Source organism: Stegostoma tigrinum, chromosome 35 (genome assembly GCF_030684315.1).
Source record: "Stegostoma tigrinum isolate sSteTig4 chromosome 35, sSteTig4.hap1, whole genome shotgun sequence".
Classification (NCBI taxonomy): Eukaryota; Metazoa; Chordata; class Chondrichthyes; order Orectolobiformes; family Stegostomatidae; genus Stegostoma; species Stegostoma tigrinum.
The window spans coordinates 9,411,334-9,428,553 of NC_081388.1; the positions used below are offsets into that span (position 1 = coordinate 9,411,334).

Genomic DNA, 17,220 nt, shown 5'->3' on the forward strand with positions numbered 1-17,220 from the left:
TTGGAGGGTTGGAGTTATAGGGAGAAGCTGGATAGGCTGGGACATTTTTCACTGGAGCGTGGGGGGTTGAGGGGTGGCCTCAGAAAGGTTTATAAAATCGTGCAGGGTGTAGGTAAGGGAAATGGCAGGTGTTTTTCCCCTAGGGTGGGGGATTTCAACACAAAGGGAGGCATATCTTTAAGGTGAGAAGAGAGAGACTTTAAAAAGCCACAAGGGGCAAGTTTTTTTTACACAGAGAGTGTCTCATGTTTGGGATGAACTTCCTGAGGAAGTGGTGGATGTGGGCACAGTTACAATGTTTAAAAGACATATCGATAAGTACATGAATGAGAAATGTTTGGAGGGACGTTGGCCAAGTGCAAGCAGGTGATAACCAGTTTGGCTTGGGATTATGGTCAGCACGGACTGGTTGGACCAAAGGGTCTGGTCCCATGCTGTTTGACTCTATGCCTGTACTCTATGCGCAATGATATCCCCATGATACACCACACCATAGAAAATCCAGCAGCATCTATGAAGAGAAAAAACATCAGAGTTAACGTTTCGGGTCCAGTGACCCTTCCTAGAACAGAGGGTTCTGAGGAAGGGTCACTGGACCCAAAATATCAACTGTCAGTGTTTTTTTCACAGACGCTGCCAGACCTGCTGAGCTTTTCCAGCAAATTCTGTTTCTGTTCCTGATTTACAGCATCCACTGTTCTTTTGGGTTTTTTTACCATAGAAAATCCACTCCCTCAATGAAGTGAACTCAAGTGAAGATTAATCATAGAGGCTAACCTATGGGAAAGATATTTAACGACAAGTTACTGCAATGACTGGTATAAGTGTGGCCATGTGTGTGGAATTTCAAACCTGGGATTCTCCAGTGCAATAACCTGAATTTATTTGACTCCCTTTCTCTTTTTCCCAGGGGAACAGTTCAGCTCCAGAGTATGATGATTCAACCTGCTCATTCATCAGCCTTTTCCGCAAATATAATGTGTGTGAAAAACTGCGCAGCCAAGAGGACTTTGACTTTGAGCAACATCTAAAGGTGAGAATTGGAAAAGGGGAGTTGAACATACTTGGCCAACGCAGTATGGAGCTAGAGGATCACAGCAGTCCTGGCAGCGTCCGAGAGGCAGGAAAGTTGACTTTTCGGGTTGGTGACCCTTCTTCAGACCCGAAACGTCAGCTTTCCTGCTCCTCTGATGCTGCCCGGCCTATTATGTTATCTCTGACTCCAGCATCTGCAGTTCTTGTGACCTTTGAACGTACTTGGAATGTTATTTCTAAAACTGTTTCAGCTCAGAACTCAGATTTAGGGCCTCGCTTGTAATTTATTTTGTTTCACGAAAACCTTAATAAGGTTCACCAAAACCTAATTCCTTGGAAGTGGAGCCACAGGATAGTGAAGAAGGCATTTGGTATGCTTGCCTTTATTTGTCAGTGCATTGAGAATAGGAGTTGGGAGGTCATGTTTGCTAATGTACAGGATATTGGTGAGGTCGCTTTTGGAATATTGTATTCAATTCTGGGCTCCCTGCTATGGGAAAGATGTTGTGAAAGTTGAAAAGGTTCAGAAAAGACTTACAAGGATGTTGCCGAGGTTGGAGGGTTTGAGCTATAGGGAGAGGCTGAATAGGCTGGGGGCTATTTTCCCTGGAACATCAGAGGCTGAGGGGTGACCTTAGTGAGGTTTATAAAATCATGAGGGGCTTGGATGGAGTGAATAATCAAAGTCTTTTGCCCCAGGGTGGGGGAATCCAAAGCTCGAGGGCAGAGGTTTAAGGTGAGAGGGGAAATATTTAAACAGGACATAAGGGGCAACTTTTTCATGCTGAGGGTGGTGTGTGTATGGAATGAGCTGCCAGAGGAAGTGGTGGAGGCTGGTACAGTTACAACATTTAAAGGGCACCTGGATGGGTATATGAATAGGAAGGGTTTAGAGGGATAGGGTCCAAATGCTGGCAAATGGGGACTAGATTAATTTTGGATGTCTGGTTGGCATGGATAAGTTGGACTGATGGGTCTGCTTCAGTGCTGTAGAACTCTAAAACTCTATGATTCAGTTGTCTATTCATATGTCTTTCTATATCTTTAACCCTGATGTGCTTGTTGAAAGGTTCCAATGAATCTACACACAGTCCCAATCGTCCCACCAGCAAGTTCCAGTATTTACTTGAGTGATTTCTCCTGAATTCACAATTAGATTTATTAGTGACTGTGTTGTTTAAATAACCTCTGATTCTAATCTTACCCACAAATAAACACATTTTCTCAGACTATGCTATCAAAGCTTTTCCTAATTATTTACATTGTCTTCATCCCGTGTTTTAATCAATATACTTTCTCCCTGTGTATTAATGTTTCTGAGAATATAGTCATGGGGACCACTCTATCAAATCATTTCTTTCTTATGTACATGGCATGTGGATATCACTGGCTGGACATTATTTATTGCCCATCCCTAGTTGCCCCTTGAGAAGGTGAGCTGCCTTCTTGAACCACAGCTGTCCATGCTGTAGGTTGACCCACAATGTCCCGAGGGAGGGAATTCCAAGATTGTGACCCAGTGACACTGAAGGAACTGCAACATAATTCCAAGTCAGGACGGTGAGTGACTTGGAGGGGAATTTGCAGGGGGTGGTGTTCCCATGTATCTGCTGCCCCATGTTCTTCTAGTTGTGAGTGATTGTGGGTTTGGACGATGCTGTCTAAGGAAACTTGGTGAATTTCTGCAGTGCATCTTGTAGATAGTACACACGGCTGCTACCAAGCATCAGTGGTGGAGGGAGTGGGATGCTTGTGGATGTCATGTCAATCAAGCGGCTGCTTTGTCCTGGATGGTGTCGAGCTTCTTGAGTGTTGTTGGGGCTGCACTCATCCAGGCAAGTGGGGGGTATTCCATCCCACTACAGATTTGTGCCTTGTAGATGGTGGGCAGGATCTGAGGAGTCAGGAGGTGAGTTACTCACAGCAGTATTCCTAGCTTCTGACTGGGGCTCTTGTAGCCACAGTATTTATATGGCTAGCCCAGTTGAGTTTCTGGTCAATGGTACCCCCCAGGATGCTGACAGTGAGGGATTCAGTGATGGCAACACCATTGAATGTTAAGGGGAGACAGTGATATCTCTTGGCGAAGATGGTATTTGTCTGGCACGAGTGTGGCATCAATGCTATTTGTCAACCCAAATCTGGATATTGTCCAAGTCTCTCTCCTCAAATTACAGGGAAATTGGCAAGAACTTTTGTTTTAAATAAAGTAACCTTTACTGTCTTTTTTTAGGAAAAGCATTTTCACCCAGAAGCTGGTGGGAATCTGGAACTCACTGCCTGTAAGGGAGCTAGAGGCAGAGATGCTCATAACATTTAAGAATCCTTTAGATGGGATCTTACAATGGCAAGACTTACAAGCAGTGGTCCAAGAGCTGGGAAAAGGGATACGAATCGACAGTGCAGTCTCGAAGGGCCCAAGGCCCTTTTTCTGTGCTGTAGATCCCAGTGAATCTGTGACTATCAGAAGCCTTGAAAAATCCAAAATTCCCTTGACCAAAGTACAAGAGAACAACTGAATGGCAGGATATTGGGTAGATTAGAAGAACAGAGGGATTGTGGGATAATTCTGAGGCTTTCTCCAGGGCAGCTAGGGATGGGCAAGAAATGCTGCCAGCCAGCAACACCCATATCCAACAAAAGATTAGAGAAAAAAAAATATTCACAGGTCCCTGAAGTCTGCAGAACATGTGAATAGGCTGATAAAGAAGAGTATAAGAGCAAGGAGATAAGGCTAGGCTAAACCTAACCCTATCCCCCACCGCATCCCAAAACCAGCCCAGTTTGTCCCCTCCCCCCACTGCACCACACAACCAGCCCAGCTCTTCCCCTCCACCCACTGCATCCCAAAACCAGTCCAGCCTGTCTCTGCCTCCCTAACCTGTTCTTCCTCTTACCCATCCCTTCCTCCCACCTCAAGCCGCACCTCCATTTCCTACCTACTAACCTCATCCCACCTCCTTGACCTGTCCGTCTTCCCTAGACTGACCTATCCCCTCCCTACCTCCCCACCTATACTCTCCTCTCCACCTATCTTCTTTACTCTCCATCTTCGGTCCGCCTCCCCCTCTCTCCCTATTTATTCCAGAACCCTCACCCCATCCCCCTCTCTGATGAAGGGTCTAGGCCCGAAACGTCAGCTTTTGTGCTCCTGAGATGCTGCTTGGCCTGCTGTGTTCATCCAGCTTCACACTTTACTATCTTGGATTCTCCAGCATCTGCAGTTCTCATTATCTCTGAGATAATGATGGTGTTGTACAGAGCATTGGTCAGGCCACAGGTGGAGTACCATGTGCAGTACTGATCACCTCACTACAAGAAGGATATGACAGCATTAGAGGAGGTACAGAGCATTCCATGCCGTTACCACTCTCTGAGTAAAGAACCTGCCTCTTTCATCTGTCTTAACTCTATCACCCCTCAATTTGCAGCTATGCCCCCTTGTACAAGCCAACGTCATCACCCTCGGAAGAAGACTCTCACTGGACACCCTATCTAACCCTCTAATCATCTGTATGTCTCCATTAAATCCCCTCTTCTTCTCTCCAAAGAGAACAGACCCAAGTCCCTCAGCCTTTCCTCGTAAGACCTTTGCTCCAGACCAGGCAACATCCTGGTAAATCTCCTCTGCACCTTTTCCAATGCTTCCACATCCTTCCTGTAATGGGGCGACCATAACTGTACGCAATATTCCAAGTGAGGCCGCATTAGTGTTTTATACAGTTGCAGCATGACACCACGGCTCCGGAACTCAATCCCTCTACCAATAAAACCTAACACACCGTAAGCCTTCTTAACAGCACTATCAACCTGGGTGGCAACTTTCAGGGATCTATGTACATGGAGACTAAGATCCCTCTGCACATCCACACGACCAAGAATCTTTCCATTAACCCGGTATTCTGCCTTCCTATTATTCCTCCCAAAGTGAATCACCTCACATTTATCTGCATTGAACTCCATTTGCCACCTTTCGACCCAATTCTGCAGTTTATCCAAGTCTCCCTGCAACCTGCAACATTCTTCCACACTGTCCACCACTCCACCGACTTTAGTGTCATCTGCAAACTTACTAACCCAGCCACCTACGCCTGCGTCCAAGTCATTTATAAAAAAAGCAGCAGTGGTCCCAAAACAGATCCTTGTGGCACACGATAGGAAACAGCTGTCCCTCTTTGTTGAGGAGTCAGTCATGGAGGGCATTGTTTTCGGGTAAGGGGCAAAGAGATTCACAGGGGACTTGGGGAAAAGAAACTCTTTCACTCAGCGGGTGGTGAGAATTTGAAATGCGCTGCCCAGGAAGGTAGTGCAGGCTGGAAACCTTACTACCTTTAAAAAATATTGTGAAGAATACTTTAAATATCGTAACGTTCAACGATATGGGACAAGTGCAGGAAACTGGGATTTATGTACTGTCGGTGGTAGTCATGTTGTGCAGACTCAATGGGCTGAAGGGCCTTTCCTGCGCTGTATGACTCTATGTCAGTTGCAAGGCTGAGATTGATGGGCTCAGGAAGTGAAGCGTATGCAGCAAAGGGAAGGAACCGAGTTGAAACACAGATCAGTTGGAACTGAATATTTCAGGCAATTGAATAGGCTCCTTTTCTCAAAGTTTATAACCATCAGAAATCTCGACCTCTTTCTAATCCGACTCCTTGCTGCCCAATCCGACCAACCACCTGCTAGTCAAACAGACTCTCCGCTCTCTGAATAATTACCATTTCCATGGTTTTGCTTGACATTTCCAACGGCTCTGACATTGCCCAGACAGAATTCCACCCTTCCTTTCGCACCATACTTTTGCTTTTTAATGCAAATCCATTTCAGTGCAGCGTCACAATGTGGCTCCACGTTGGTTGCCCTGAATTGAATGAATTGTAGCCGCTCTCATGGGCCTTGTTTCAATCCTGCAGAACCTCACCTCGTTGACAGGGGAGCTTCTGAGAAACCAATCCTTTCTGGAAAATCTTGGAGCGCAGGATCGACAGAGAGCCCTGGAAGTCTCCTTACAGACCATGGAAAATTCGGTGATAGCTTTCACATACACACTCAGTGATCAGGAAAAGAAAAACATGTCATTTGGAAATATTGGTAAGAAACCCAGAGAGTGATACAAGGGAAAAGAAATAATTGGAAACGAACGTATTGGCCTCCATCTTAGGAACAGGCCATTCAGCACCTCAAGCCTGTTTTGCCTTTCAGCCAGATCATAGAATCCCTGCAGTGCACATAGTGGCCAGTCTACCCTTTCAGTCTGTGCTAGCATCCACCACCCACCCCCGCAATCCCCACAGTTTTTAACCAAGGCTAATCCACCTAACCCACACATCTCTGGATTGTGGGAGGAAATCAGGGCACACAGAAGAAAGGCAAACTCCACGCAGATAGTCATCCCAAGGCTAGAATCAAATCCAGGTTCCTAGCACTATGAGGGACCAGTGCTAACCATTGAGCCACCCCGCCTCTGTGCTGGCCTGGTGGCTGATCTGTGGCCTAATCCCACATCCCTGCATTTAGCCCATATCCCTTTACACCTTTACTTAATAAAAGTTTCTCGAACTCAGGTTTAAAACTGAACCAGCATTCAATGCCGTTTGTGATTTAGAGTTGATCATTTCGGGAACAGAAAGGCATCTCACCAGTTCTTCAAAATGCCACTGTGGGATCATGTCCACCTGTTCAGGATGGCCTCAGTCTAACATAGAGATCAAAACCTGATCAACCATAGTTTAACTGATTGACTAGTACAGGGTCAAAGGGCTGAAAGTCCTCCTCTTCAGATTTTCCCAGGATCCGGCACAATTATTAGGATAGTGGCGGGACATGGCATTGAGCCAAAAGATCGACCATGATCTCATTGGATGACGGAGGAGGTGCGATGGCCTACTCTTTTTCCTATTGCCTCTAGCTTGGTGAAAATTGGTCAAATTCTCATAAAGGGGAGATCTTTTAGCTGGAGAGGACTCCAAGCTGCGTCTGTTACACCTCTCTGGTCCCTGCTGTGCTGCCGTAAACATTTACCAGTCTTTCTCCTTTCCTTAGAGGTTCAAATGGAGGTGATACGAGGGCGTTACTTCTTAGACAAGGAAACTGCGTCACTATCAGTGAAGGGGAACCAGATGGATATCCACTGGCGGGCAGTCACTGATGGAGAGGATCCTGGTAAATCCCTCATCTTGGTCCCTCAATAACTGTCTAATACCATAACAGTCAGTCATCAACTAACTGATGTACACTTTATGGCAAAGCCTGTACAAGAGTCTATGCACCAACCAGCCAGCACTCTCTTCCCATACAACATTTAATGTTGTTGCCCTATAAATTGGTGTTCTTGCAAATTATCCTGATGGGGAATTCGTTCAAACAAAATGTGTCCCTTTAAATTGCTGTTCTTGCAAATTATCCTAATGGGGAATTCGTTCAAACAAAATATGCCCCTTTAAATTGGTGTTCTTGCAAATTATCCTAATGGGGAATTCGTTCAAACAAAATGTGTCCCTTTAAATTGGTGTTCTTGCAAATTGTCCTGATGAGGAAGACATTCAAACAAAATGTGCCCCTTTAAATTGGTGTTCTTGCAAATTGTCCTGATGGGGAAGACATTCAAACAAAATGTGTCCCTTTAAATTGGTGTTCTTGCAAATTGTCCTGACCAGGTAAACATTCCCACAAAATGCTCCCTTTTAAATTGTTGCTGTTGCAAACTGGTCTAATAAGGAAAACGTATCAACAAGATATTTTCAGTTTCACCAATAGTCAAGTTCTATGTTGTGTTGAAAATGTTGTAAATGAGTGACAGAAAGACAGTTTGAGAAGCCAGCAATGAAAAAGAGTTACCTGAGATTACAAAGAGATCTTGATCAATTGAGTCAATGGGCTGAGGAGGGGCAGATGGAATTTAATTTGGATATTGTATTTTGATAAAAACAACTAAAGGCAGGACTTATACAATTAACGATAGGGCTCTGGGTAGTGTTGTAGAAGAAAAACTAGGGGGGTATATTTTTAAGGTGAGAAGAGAAAGGTTTGGAGGGATATGAGCCAATGCAGGTAACACATTAGTTTGGGAACATGGTTAGTATGGATTGGTTGGTCCAAAGGGTATGTTTCCATGCTGTTTGCCTGTATGGCTCTCGTTTCCTTTGCTATTTTCTGAGATAGGGCAATGGAATCTTGATTTGGACAAAGACTTGCCCATGAAGCCAGTGTTATAGTGTTGAGGCGTAGAAAAGCAGCAGCCAATCACTGAACAGAAATCTCTGATTGACACCTGAAGCCTGACCAAGTGGATTCTGCAATGTTCCATGAGGGCTAAACATTGGCCAGAAAAAATCCGAGAGGTTTCTAATTTATCGCAGACACTCCTGCTGGAGAACATTCAGCCTTGTGAGCTTGGACGGTGGAGTTATGTTTTCAATCAGGTCAGAGCTGGGGACTGGGCCGTTTTCTCAGTTCAACTTCGATTAAGATATCATGAGACATAGGAATAAACTGTAGGAGATGGGGCATGGGGAGACTATTCAGGCCTCTCGGGCCTACTCCACTGTTCAATAACACCGTGGCTGATCTGTCCATTTCTCTTTTGTGCCAGCTTCTCAGAAAGGCTAATGTTCGGCCACAACATTTCATGCCTCTATTACCTTTGTCCCATTCAGTGTAATGGCATGAGCCTTTTACTTTAGGCCTGGGAAAGGCCCGTCTGGGATACGCAAATGGTTGCGGAGTCCTGCGGTTGGTGGGGAGCTTTTGCTGTGGTAACCGTGCCGCTGGGAAAGTTGACCTCTCGCTCCACCTCGGCAGGTTTTGCTAGCGTGGCGCTCATCGCCTTCTCTGAGATGGACACGGTGCTGAACGGCTCCCTGGATAGCAAAGAGGATGGCAGCCTACGGCTGAATTCCCATGTTCTGACCGTCACCTCCACCCGCAAGAACGACCAGGCCCTTGTCGAGCCCATCAACATCACCTTCCGCAACGAAAGGGTGAGTCAGACATCGGCTGAGAAAACAGGCCACTCAGCTCATTTGACCATTGCTAGCCTTTTTGGAGCATCCATCATGTGATCGGCAGGTCCTTTCTGATGTCTGGGTAGAATCATAGAATCCCCACAGGTCATTCGGCCCATAAAATCCACTCCAACCGCCCAACCTGCTCAGACCCACCCCCTGTCACCCTGTAATGCTGCATTTCCCACGGCCAACCAACCTGGCCTACACAATTAGAGGCAACATTTTTAAGGTGACAAGAGAAAGGTTTGGGCGGATATGGGGCAAATCCAGGAAAGTCGTACCAGTTTAGTTTGGCAGCATGGTAGGCATGGACTGGTTGGACCAATGGGTATGTTTCCATGCTGTTTGCCTCTATGACTCTATGTCTCCTTTGCTATTCTCTGAAATAGGGCCATGGATTCTTGTAATGGACAAAGACTTCCCCATGAAGCCAGTGTTATAGTGCAGTTGTAGACAATTTAGCACGGCCAATCCACACTGACTGTGGGAGGGAAACCACGCAGACACAGGGAAAATGAGCAAATGCCACACCGACAGTCGCCCGAGGTTTGGAATCAAACCAGGGTCCCTGGTGCTGTGAGGCAGCAGTACTAACTCCTGTACCACCATGCCACCCAGATAAAGTGGCATGAATTGGGCATTGCTATTCCCGCAGTCTTGCCAAATGTCAGAGACGTTTTTTAAGGAGTGGCCAGAGCCCCATTTTGCCTTTGATAGAAAGGACAGACCAGGTTTCTGTACTGAACTAGAATTGTTATTTATGATGAGCGATTGGACTGTAGTTGTAAGTGAGCAAAGACAAACTACGAGCTTATAACATTGCCTAACTCTTTAATCTCCTCATAAACTCCCCCAATGCACAAACAGACAAACAACTGGGGAAAATAAATCATTGCAGAGGTGGAACAAAACGAGATAGTGAGTCCCGTGGTCGTTGCATCCCAATCTGGCATCAGGAAATGGGTCATTTCCCCCGGAAAAGAGAAAGCTAAATGGCAACTGAACTAACTGTATGGCTCCCTCGGATCTAGCTCCCAAATTGAACAGAACCTCTGACCCAGAGTAAGACGTGCCGATGCTGGAGTCAGATATAACACAGTGTGGACGTGGAGGAACACAGTAGGCCAGGCAGCATCAGAGGAGTAAGAAAGGTGACGCTTTGGGGTTAGGATTAGGGGGCTTCTTCCTCTGACCCTCCTGTTTATATCTGTCAGCCAGGGCTCCCTGATTGGACCAGGTTAACAGCCCCAATCAGGGAACTCATACTCTGTCGGTCCACCCGGCCGACCTTATTACAATCCCTGCAGAGATCACCTGACTTCAACTAAGCGGACCCTCCACACAGCTCCTGTTGGATAAAGTATGCGAAAGAGGATCGGATTGAACTTAAAATGATCAAACCGCAGGCACAATTCCAAAATCCAGCTACAGCCATGAACACCCCTGCTCCACCCTTTACTTATTTTCTTTTCCAATATCCACCTCCAGTCACCTCGCCCATTTTTACACCTCCACCCTTTTCATTCTCTCCTGTAACTCACACCTTATGATTGACCATCGCTTTGGATCTTTCCCAAATGTTGCATGCCACAGGGCTCATTAGTTAGCACTAGGGCACCAGGGACAAGGGCTCGGGTGACTGTCTGAGTGGAGTTTGCACTTTCTCCCTGTGTCTCCGTGGGTTTCTTCCGGGTGCTCCGGTTTCTTCCCACAGCCCAAAGCTGTGCAAGCTAGGTAGATGGGTTATGGGAAAGTGTCCCACGATGTGCAGACTAGGGGTATTCACCATAGGGACTGCAGGATTATTGGATAGAGGTGTGTGGGTCTGGCTAGCATGGTCTCCAGAGGATCGGTGCAAAATCAAGGGGCTGAATGGCTGCTTTATGCACTTGTAGGGATTCTACGATTCTTAAGACATCTCCTTCCAGTCATGAAAAAATATCATCAACCTAAAAAATGAACTCTTTCTTTCTCGCTCCCTGTTGAGTAATTCCAGCCATTTCTGCACTTACTTGGGATAACAATCACTCACTGTCACTATATAGGAAGGATGTTATTAAGCTCGAAAGGGTTCAGAGAAGATTTACAGGGGTGTTGCCAGGGTTGGAGGGTTTGAGCTACAGGGAGAGGCTGAAAAGGCTGGGGTCTATTTTCCCTGGGGTGTCGGGGGCTGAGGGGTGAGCCTATAGATGTTTATAAAATCATTAGGGGCATGGATAAGGTGAATAGCCAAGGCCTTTTTCCCAGGGTGGGGGAGTCCAAAAGTAGAGGGCATAGGTTTAAGGCGAGAGGGGAAAAGTTTAAAAGGGACCTAAGGGGCAACTTTTTCACACAGCGGGTGGTGTGTGTATGGAATGAGCTGCCAGAGGAAGTGGTGGGGGCTGGTACAGTTACAACATTTAAAAATCATCTGAATGGGTACATGAACAGGAAGGGTTTAGAGGGATATAGGCCAAATGCTAGCTAATGGGACTAGATTTATTAGGATAGCTGGTCAGCATGGACTGGTTTGACCAAAGGGTCTGTTTCTGAGCTTTACATCTGTATGGCTCTATGACTTTAGTGATCTTCCAGCTCACTGTCCAACCCTGTTTCCCTTAAATTCCAAGGATCTTGATTTCAGTTTTGAACAGGAGAGCTGAGGCACACCTTTGTGAGGAAGAAAATTCCAAGGGGGTTTGCACACACTTAAGTTTCTCCTTATCTCAGTCCTGAATGGCTGACCACTTATACAGAGACAATGACGCCTAGACTTCCAGTCTCATCCTGTTTGCCTTTTAATGTCTCCCGGTGACTGCTGTAACACAGCATCCCCTTTGTTCTCTCGCATGCCCCCAACACCCCACTTCCTCCGTTTCCCTTCAAATATTTCCTCTTCTTCCTGATGAAGTTGAAGATTGACAACCTGAATCATTGTCCCTGTCCTCTTCAAGATATGTGACTTCTCAATCTCCATCCTGTCAAATCTTTGCAGAATACAATACATTTCAGTGGGTTCGCCTCTCATTTTCAAAATGCAGCTGTTACACAAGCTGACCCTATGCTGGGGAGTTCCATAAGCTTGTTCTGTTCAGCTTCTCCTCTGTGCCCCAACACTCAATTTGCGGCAAACACAGAAAACGCTGAAGAAACTCAGCAAGTCTGGCATGCATCAGTGAAGACAGAAGTAGAGTTAGCAGTTCGAGTCTGGTATGACTTTTCAAAAGAACTTAGAGCCTTATATTAGACTCGAAGCACTAACTGTGTTTCTCTCTCCACAGACGTCGCTAAGTCTGTTGTGTTTCTGCACCATTCTCCATGTTTGTTTCAGATTTCCAGTGTCTGTGATATTTTCCTTTTATTTGGGTGGCCTCACTAAAACTGGGCAAAGCTGGTGTACAATCTCCCTACGTTTACATTCCACTCCATTGCAGTAACAATGACATTCCTAATGACTTGCTGTATCTGCGTATTAACTTTAAGATTTATATGACTGAAGCATGCAGATCCCTCTGTACCATTAAGTCTCCAGTTGAACAATATTTTTCCATTTTCTTCGCCAGAATGGAGAAGCCACACTTTGCCCAGTCCCTTGGCCTGTCTCTATTCCTTTGCAGACTCTCTACCTCCCCTTCACATTCCTATCTGTCTCAGAGTCATTAACAAATGGAGCTACCATACATTTGGCTGCCTTATCCAAATCATTGACACAGATTGTAAATACATGAGGACTCGAGTATTTGTTCCCTGTGGCTCTCCACGAATTATAGCTCCCCCAGTCTGATACAGTCCACCCACCCACATTGTTTCCTGTTGGGCAACCAGTCTGTTCGGCCTGATGACTCATTAATCCTTGCAACAAGCGCTTTTACATTGTGTTGCAACCTTTGACATGGTACCTTATCAGCTGACCAATACAGGACACCCCCACTTCTGTTCATTTCATCAGGATTTCATGCCCGCCCCACAACATTGCCTTAACAACTGAAGGAAAGGCAGATGGTTTTGCTGTTCGGAGAGTAAGGTAGTGTGGAGCTTTGCTGATGTTGCTGCTTAGGCAGGGCCTTCGTTTAATGAGGCAACTCACTAGATGGTTCTATTGAACAAAGCCGAAAACCTGACTGCTGAGACCTTTATAAAATCATGAGGGGTGTAGATAAAGTGAATAGTGAGGGTCTTTTCCCTGGGTGGAGGTGTTCAAGACGAAGGGGCATGTTTTTTTAAAAGGTAAGAGGAGAAAGTTTTAAAAAGGACATGAGACGCAACTCTTTACACAAAGTGTGTGGAATGGAGTGCCAGAGGAAGTGGAGGATGTGGCTACAGTTACAACATTTAAAAGGCATTTCAATAAGTACATGAACAGGAAAGGCTTGGAGGGATATGGGCCAAACACAGGCAGGTGGGACTGGCTCAGTTTTGGAAGATGGTCTGTGTGAACTAGTTGGTCCCGGATATTTGGTTTCCATGTTGTATGACTGTTTCACTCTTTATTATATTCTTGATCCAGGAGAAGAAACCTCAAGTCCAAGTTGTCTGCGTCTCATTGAACCGCACGCGAAGCGGAAGCCATTGGTCCCGAGAAGGCTGCAGTGTGGTACAGTCTAACGCGACCCACACGACCTGCATGTGCACACATCTAACCAGCTTTGCAGTGCTTATGGCACTGTATGAGATCCAGGTACAGTACCAACTGAAAGACAGTAGGAACTGCTGATGCTGGAGTCAGAGATAACACAGTGCGGAGCTGGAGGAACACAGCAGGCCGGGCAGCATCAGAGGAGCAGGAAAGCTGACGTTTCGGGTCAGGACCGGGTCCTTTCCTGCTCCTCCGATGCTGCCTGGCCTGCTGTGTGCCTCCAGGACTCTAACTGAAAGCTGCATGTGAGTAAGATTTCTGATGGTTTAGGAAAGAATTGCCTTTGGCATTGTTCAGGATCTGTTGATTAACTGCACGTGATGATGCACAAAATGATGATAGAGGTAGCAGAAACTCACTATGTACACCACTTACCATACAGAGTGTGCAACTGCACTGTTACAAGCAACATACACAATCTCTAGTCTGGAAGTTAATATGGGTGCTCTCAATGTTGGCATGACCACAAGCCATGAGAATGGAAAGTTGAGCAGAATGTGCGAATGGACTTACTCAGTATGTGTTAGTCATAGACTCATAGCATCATAGAGGCATACAGCATGGAAGCAGATGCTTCAGTCCAACCAGTCCATGCTGTCCATAATCCCACTAGTCCCATCTATCTGCTCGTGGCCCATATCCCTCCAAACCTTCTCTATTCATGTACTTACCCAAATGTCATTTAAGTGTTGTAACTGTACCCACATCCACCACTTCATCTATAAATTCATTACACAAATGAACCACCCTCTGCGTAAAAAAATTGCTTCTCTTCTTTCATTCTCCCTTCACCTTACAAATGTCCCCCCAGTCTCGAAATTCCCCCACCCTAGAGAAAAGACTATTTATCTGTCTATTTTATAAACTTCTGTAAGATCGTCTCTCAACCTCCTACACTCCAATGAAAAAAGTCCTAGGCCATCCAGCATTTTTTTTATAACTCAAACATACTATACCCAGCAACATCCTGGTAAATCTCTTAGGTATAGTGCTCACGCTGCTGGATGAATATCAGGAAAGTGATTGCTACTCTTTGTGTTATTCTGCCATTATTTGTTAAAGCTGATGGCTCTTTCAACTACTCCACATGTCCTTCAGTATGTTTCCCCAAGCTGTCATCCCTCTGCAAGATGCTAGATTGTGGCTCGCTGTATCTCTGTCTCTCCCTTCTCTCTCTCTGTCTTTCTTCTGTCTTTCTCCTCTCTCTCTTTCTCTTCTCGTCCTTCTCTCTCTCTCTACTCTCTCCTACCTCTTTCACCTCTCTCTCACTTTCTCCTTTCTCTCTTTCCTCTCTCTGTCTCTCTCTCATCTTTCTCCTCTCTCCCTTCTTTCTCTCTCCTCTACCTCTTTCTCCTTTCTGTCTCTTCTCTCTCTCCTACTTCTCTCTTTCTCTCTCTCTCTTTCTCCTTCTCCACTCTCCCGTCTTTCTCTCCCCTTCCCCTTTCCCCACCCTTTCCTATCTCTGTCACTTTCATGCATATCTCTTTCCTCTCTCTCCTCCTTCTCTCCTTTTTTTCTGTCTGTCTCTTTCTATTTCCTATGTGAGTGTCCACCATTCCACCCCTACCCGCATTCTTCCATCTGGCAATCCATTTCGATGGGATGGTTTCCAGTCAGTTCCCCTATCCTGCATTGCCTGCTTATTTACCTCGTGTGTACCTCAGAACTGAAGCCTGTCATCAAAAGTGTTTGAAGAACATGTCTGTGATACCTTTGGCAGGAATTTTCTTGCTTTTCCATGGCTTCTCTGCTAGCCCCTAGTCTGTAAGACATTTGAAGAGTCACAAGTGCACTACAGATGAGTGAGTTGTTGTCGGTGGGCTATCCAGCAATGAAAGCATCACAATTGCAGCCAACCATGTTGCCTAAGCAATAGCTAGGTTGAGCATTGTGTATAAGGGCAAAAATTGAGATCATGTTTGATAACCCCTTGATAATGGAATGATTAAAACCCATTGCAAACTCTCAAGAAATGTTGCAACAGGCATATAGATGGTGATATCGTTACACCAGTTGGTCTCTATACCAGCATGAAATCTCCAAGTCACTGGTTTATAGTGGACCCAGTGAAGATTCACTAGCTGAGATTAAAACATTGGGCCTGAAGTGCTTGTATTTTGAATGAAACTTGCATAGGCCACGACTGGCAAACTATGAGGAATGCAAGACATGAAACAGGATGCACTGAAGAGAAATAGTCAGCAATTTGATGTGGGCACAGAAGCATACGATGGATATTAAGTGTTTATACTGATCATTTCTCATCCTGCAGGATCCCTGGCATCTGCTGAACCTCAGTCTGATTTCATACATAGGAATAAGCATCTCTCTTGTGTGTCTCATCATCTCATTCATCACATTCCTGGCATGCCGGGCAATTCGAAGCACTCGTACTACCATCCATGCCCACCTGTGCCTCTGTCTGTTCCTAGCAGAGCTCCTGTTCCTCGTTGGCATCTCCCAAACCAGTCACCAGGTGAGCAATTATTCTGTATCCGCGTCTTGTTATCATTGTAATATCAGTGAACACCAGACACTCTGACCTGGTGCCCAATGCTATAATTAATCCACAAGACTGTAAGACGTAGGAGCAGAAGTAGGCCATTCAGCCCACTGATACTGCGCTACCATTCATTGAACTCAGGGCTGATCTGATAATCCTCAATTCCACTTTCCTGCCTTTTCCCCATAACCTTTAATTTCCTTACTAGTTAAAAATCTGTCACAGTCTAAAATATACTTAATTGGTACAGCCCTCTGCAGTAAAGAATTCCAAAGATTCGCTACTTTCTGAGAGCAGAAAATTCCTCCTGATCTCTGTATTAAATGGGCAACTCTTATGCCAAGATTATGCTTGTCACAGCCACAAGGGGAGACAACTTTACCACATCTGCTGTGTCAAGTCCCCAAAGAATTTGTGTGGTTCAGTAAGGTCGCATCTCATTCTTCTAATCTCCAATGAATACAGACTCAACCTACTCAATATCTCTTCATAAAATAGTCCCTCCACCTCGCAGCTCAGTGGACTATCTCTGGACTGCCTCCAATACCAGTCTATCTTTCCTTTGAAAAGGAGACCAAAACTGTTCATGGTATTCCAACTGTGGTCTGGCTAGAACCACATCTATTTTTACCAAGAGCTCCCTACTTTTATTCTCACTTCTGATCGTCTGCCCGATAATGGCTGGGTTTGAGTTGGTGCAAAGAAATGTTGCACTGGGCACCCCATTCTCGAGACAATCTAGAACGTAAGTCATGTTTCTAACTTTAGAGAGAGTCGCTGAAAGGCCCGTGGAGTTGGAGAGCTCCAGGGGGGGCGTGTTGCCATTCTGAGCATGGGCATGTTTCAATTGGGGTGAGGGGAGTTTAAGAAGGGGGTAAGTTTGTCATGGCTTGGGCCACGATTAGCAAATGGCCATATCGAAGGAGGGACCTCTGCTGAAACATTATCAGAAAACGGGACACAAATTGAGAGGGTACTTTCGAGATTACAGGTCCTTTGCAATTGCAAAAGGGGCAAAGACAATAGAAAATTTAACACATGGGTGATGGAGTGATGTAGGA

General features: G+C 45.6%; 1 protein-coding gene across 2 annotated transcripts in view; it reads left to right on the forward strand.

The window, feature by feature from the left end:
- Positions 1-17,220, forward strand: part of LOC125447391 (adhesion G protein-coupled receptor E2-like) — a 94,148-nt gene that overhangs the window by 45,948 nt on the left and 30,980 nt on the right. For both annotated transcript variants that reach the window (XM_059640042.1, XM_059640041.1), the window contains 6 exons: positions 911-1,033; positions 5,949-6,126; positions 7,078-7,197; positions 8,836-9,014; positions 13,528-13,698; positions 15,929-16,132. In XM_059640042.1, the coding sequence (XP_059496025.1) occupies positions 911-1,033; positions 5,949-6,126; positions 7,078-7,197; positions 8,836-9,014; positions 13,528-13,698; positions 15,929-16,132 (975 nt within the window). The remainder of the gene's footprint in view (positions 1-910; positions 1,034-5,948; positions 6,127-7,077; positions 7,198-8,835; positions 9,015-13,527; positions 13,699-15,928; positions 16,133-17,220) is intronic.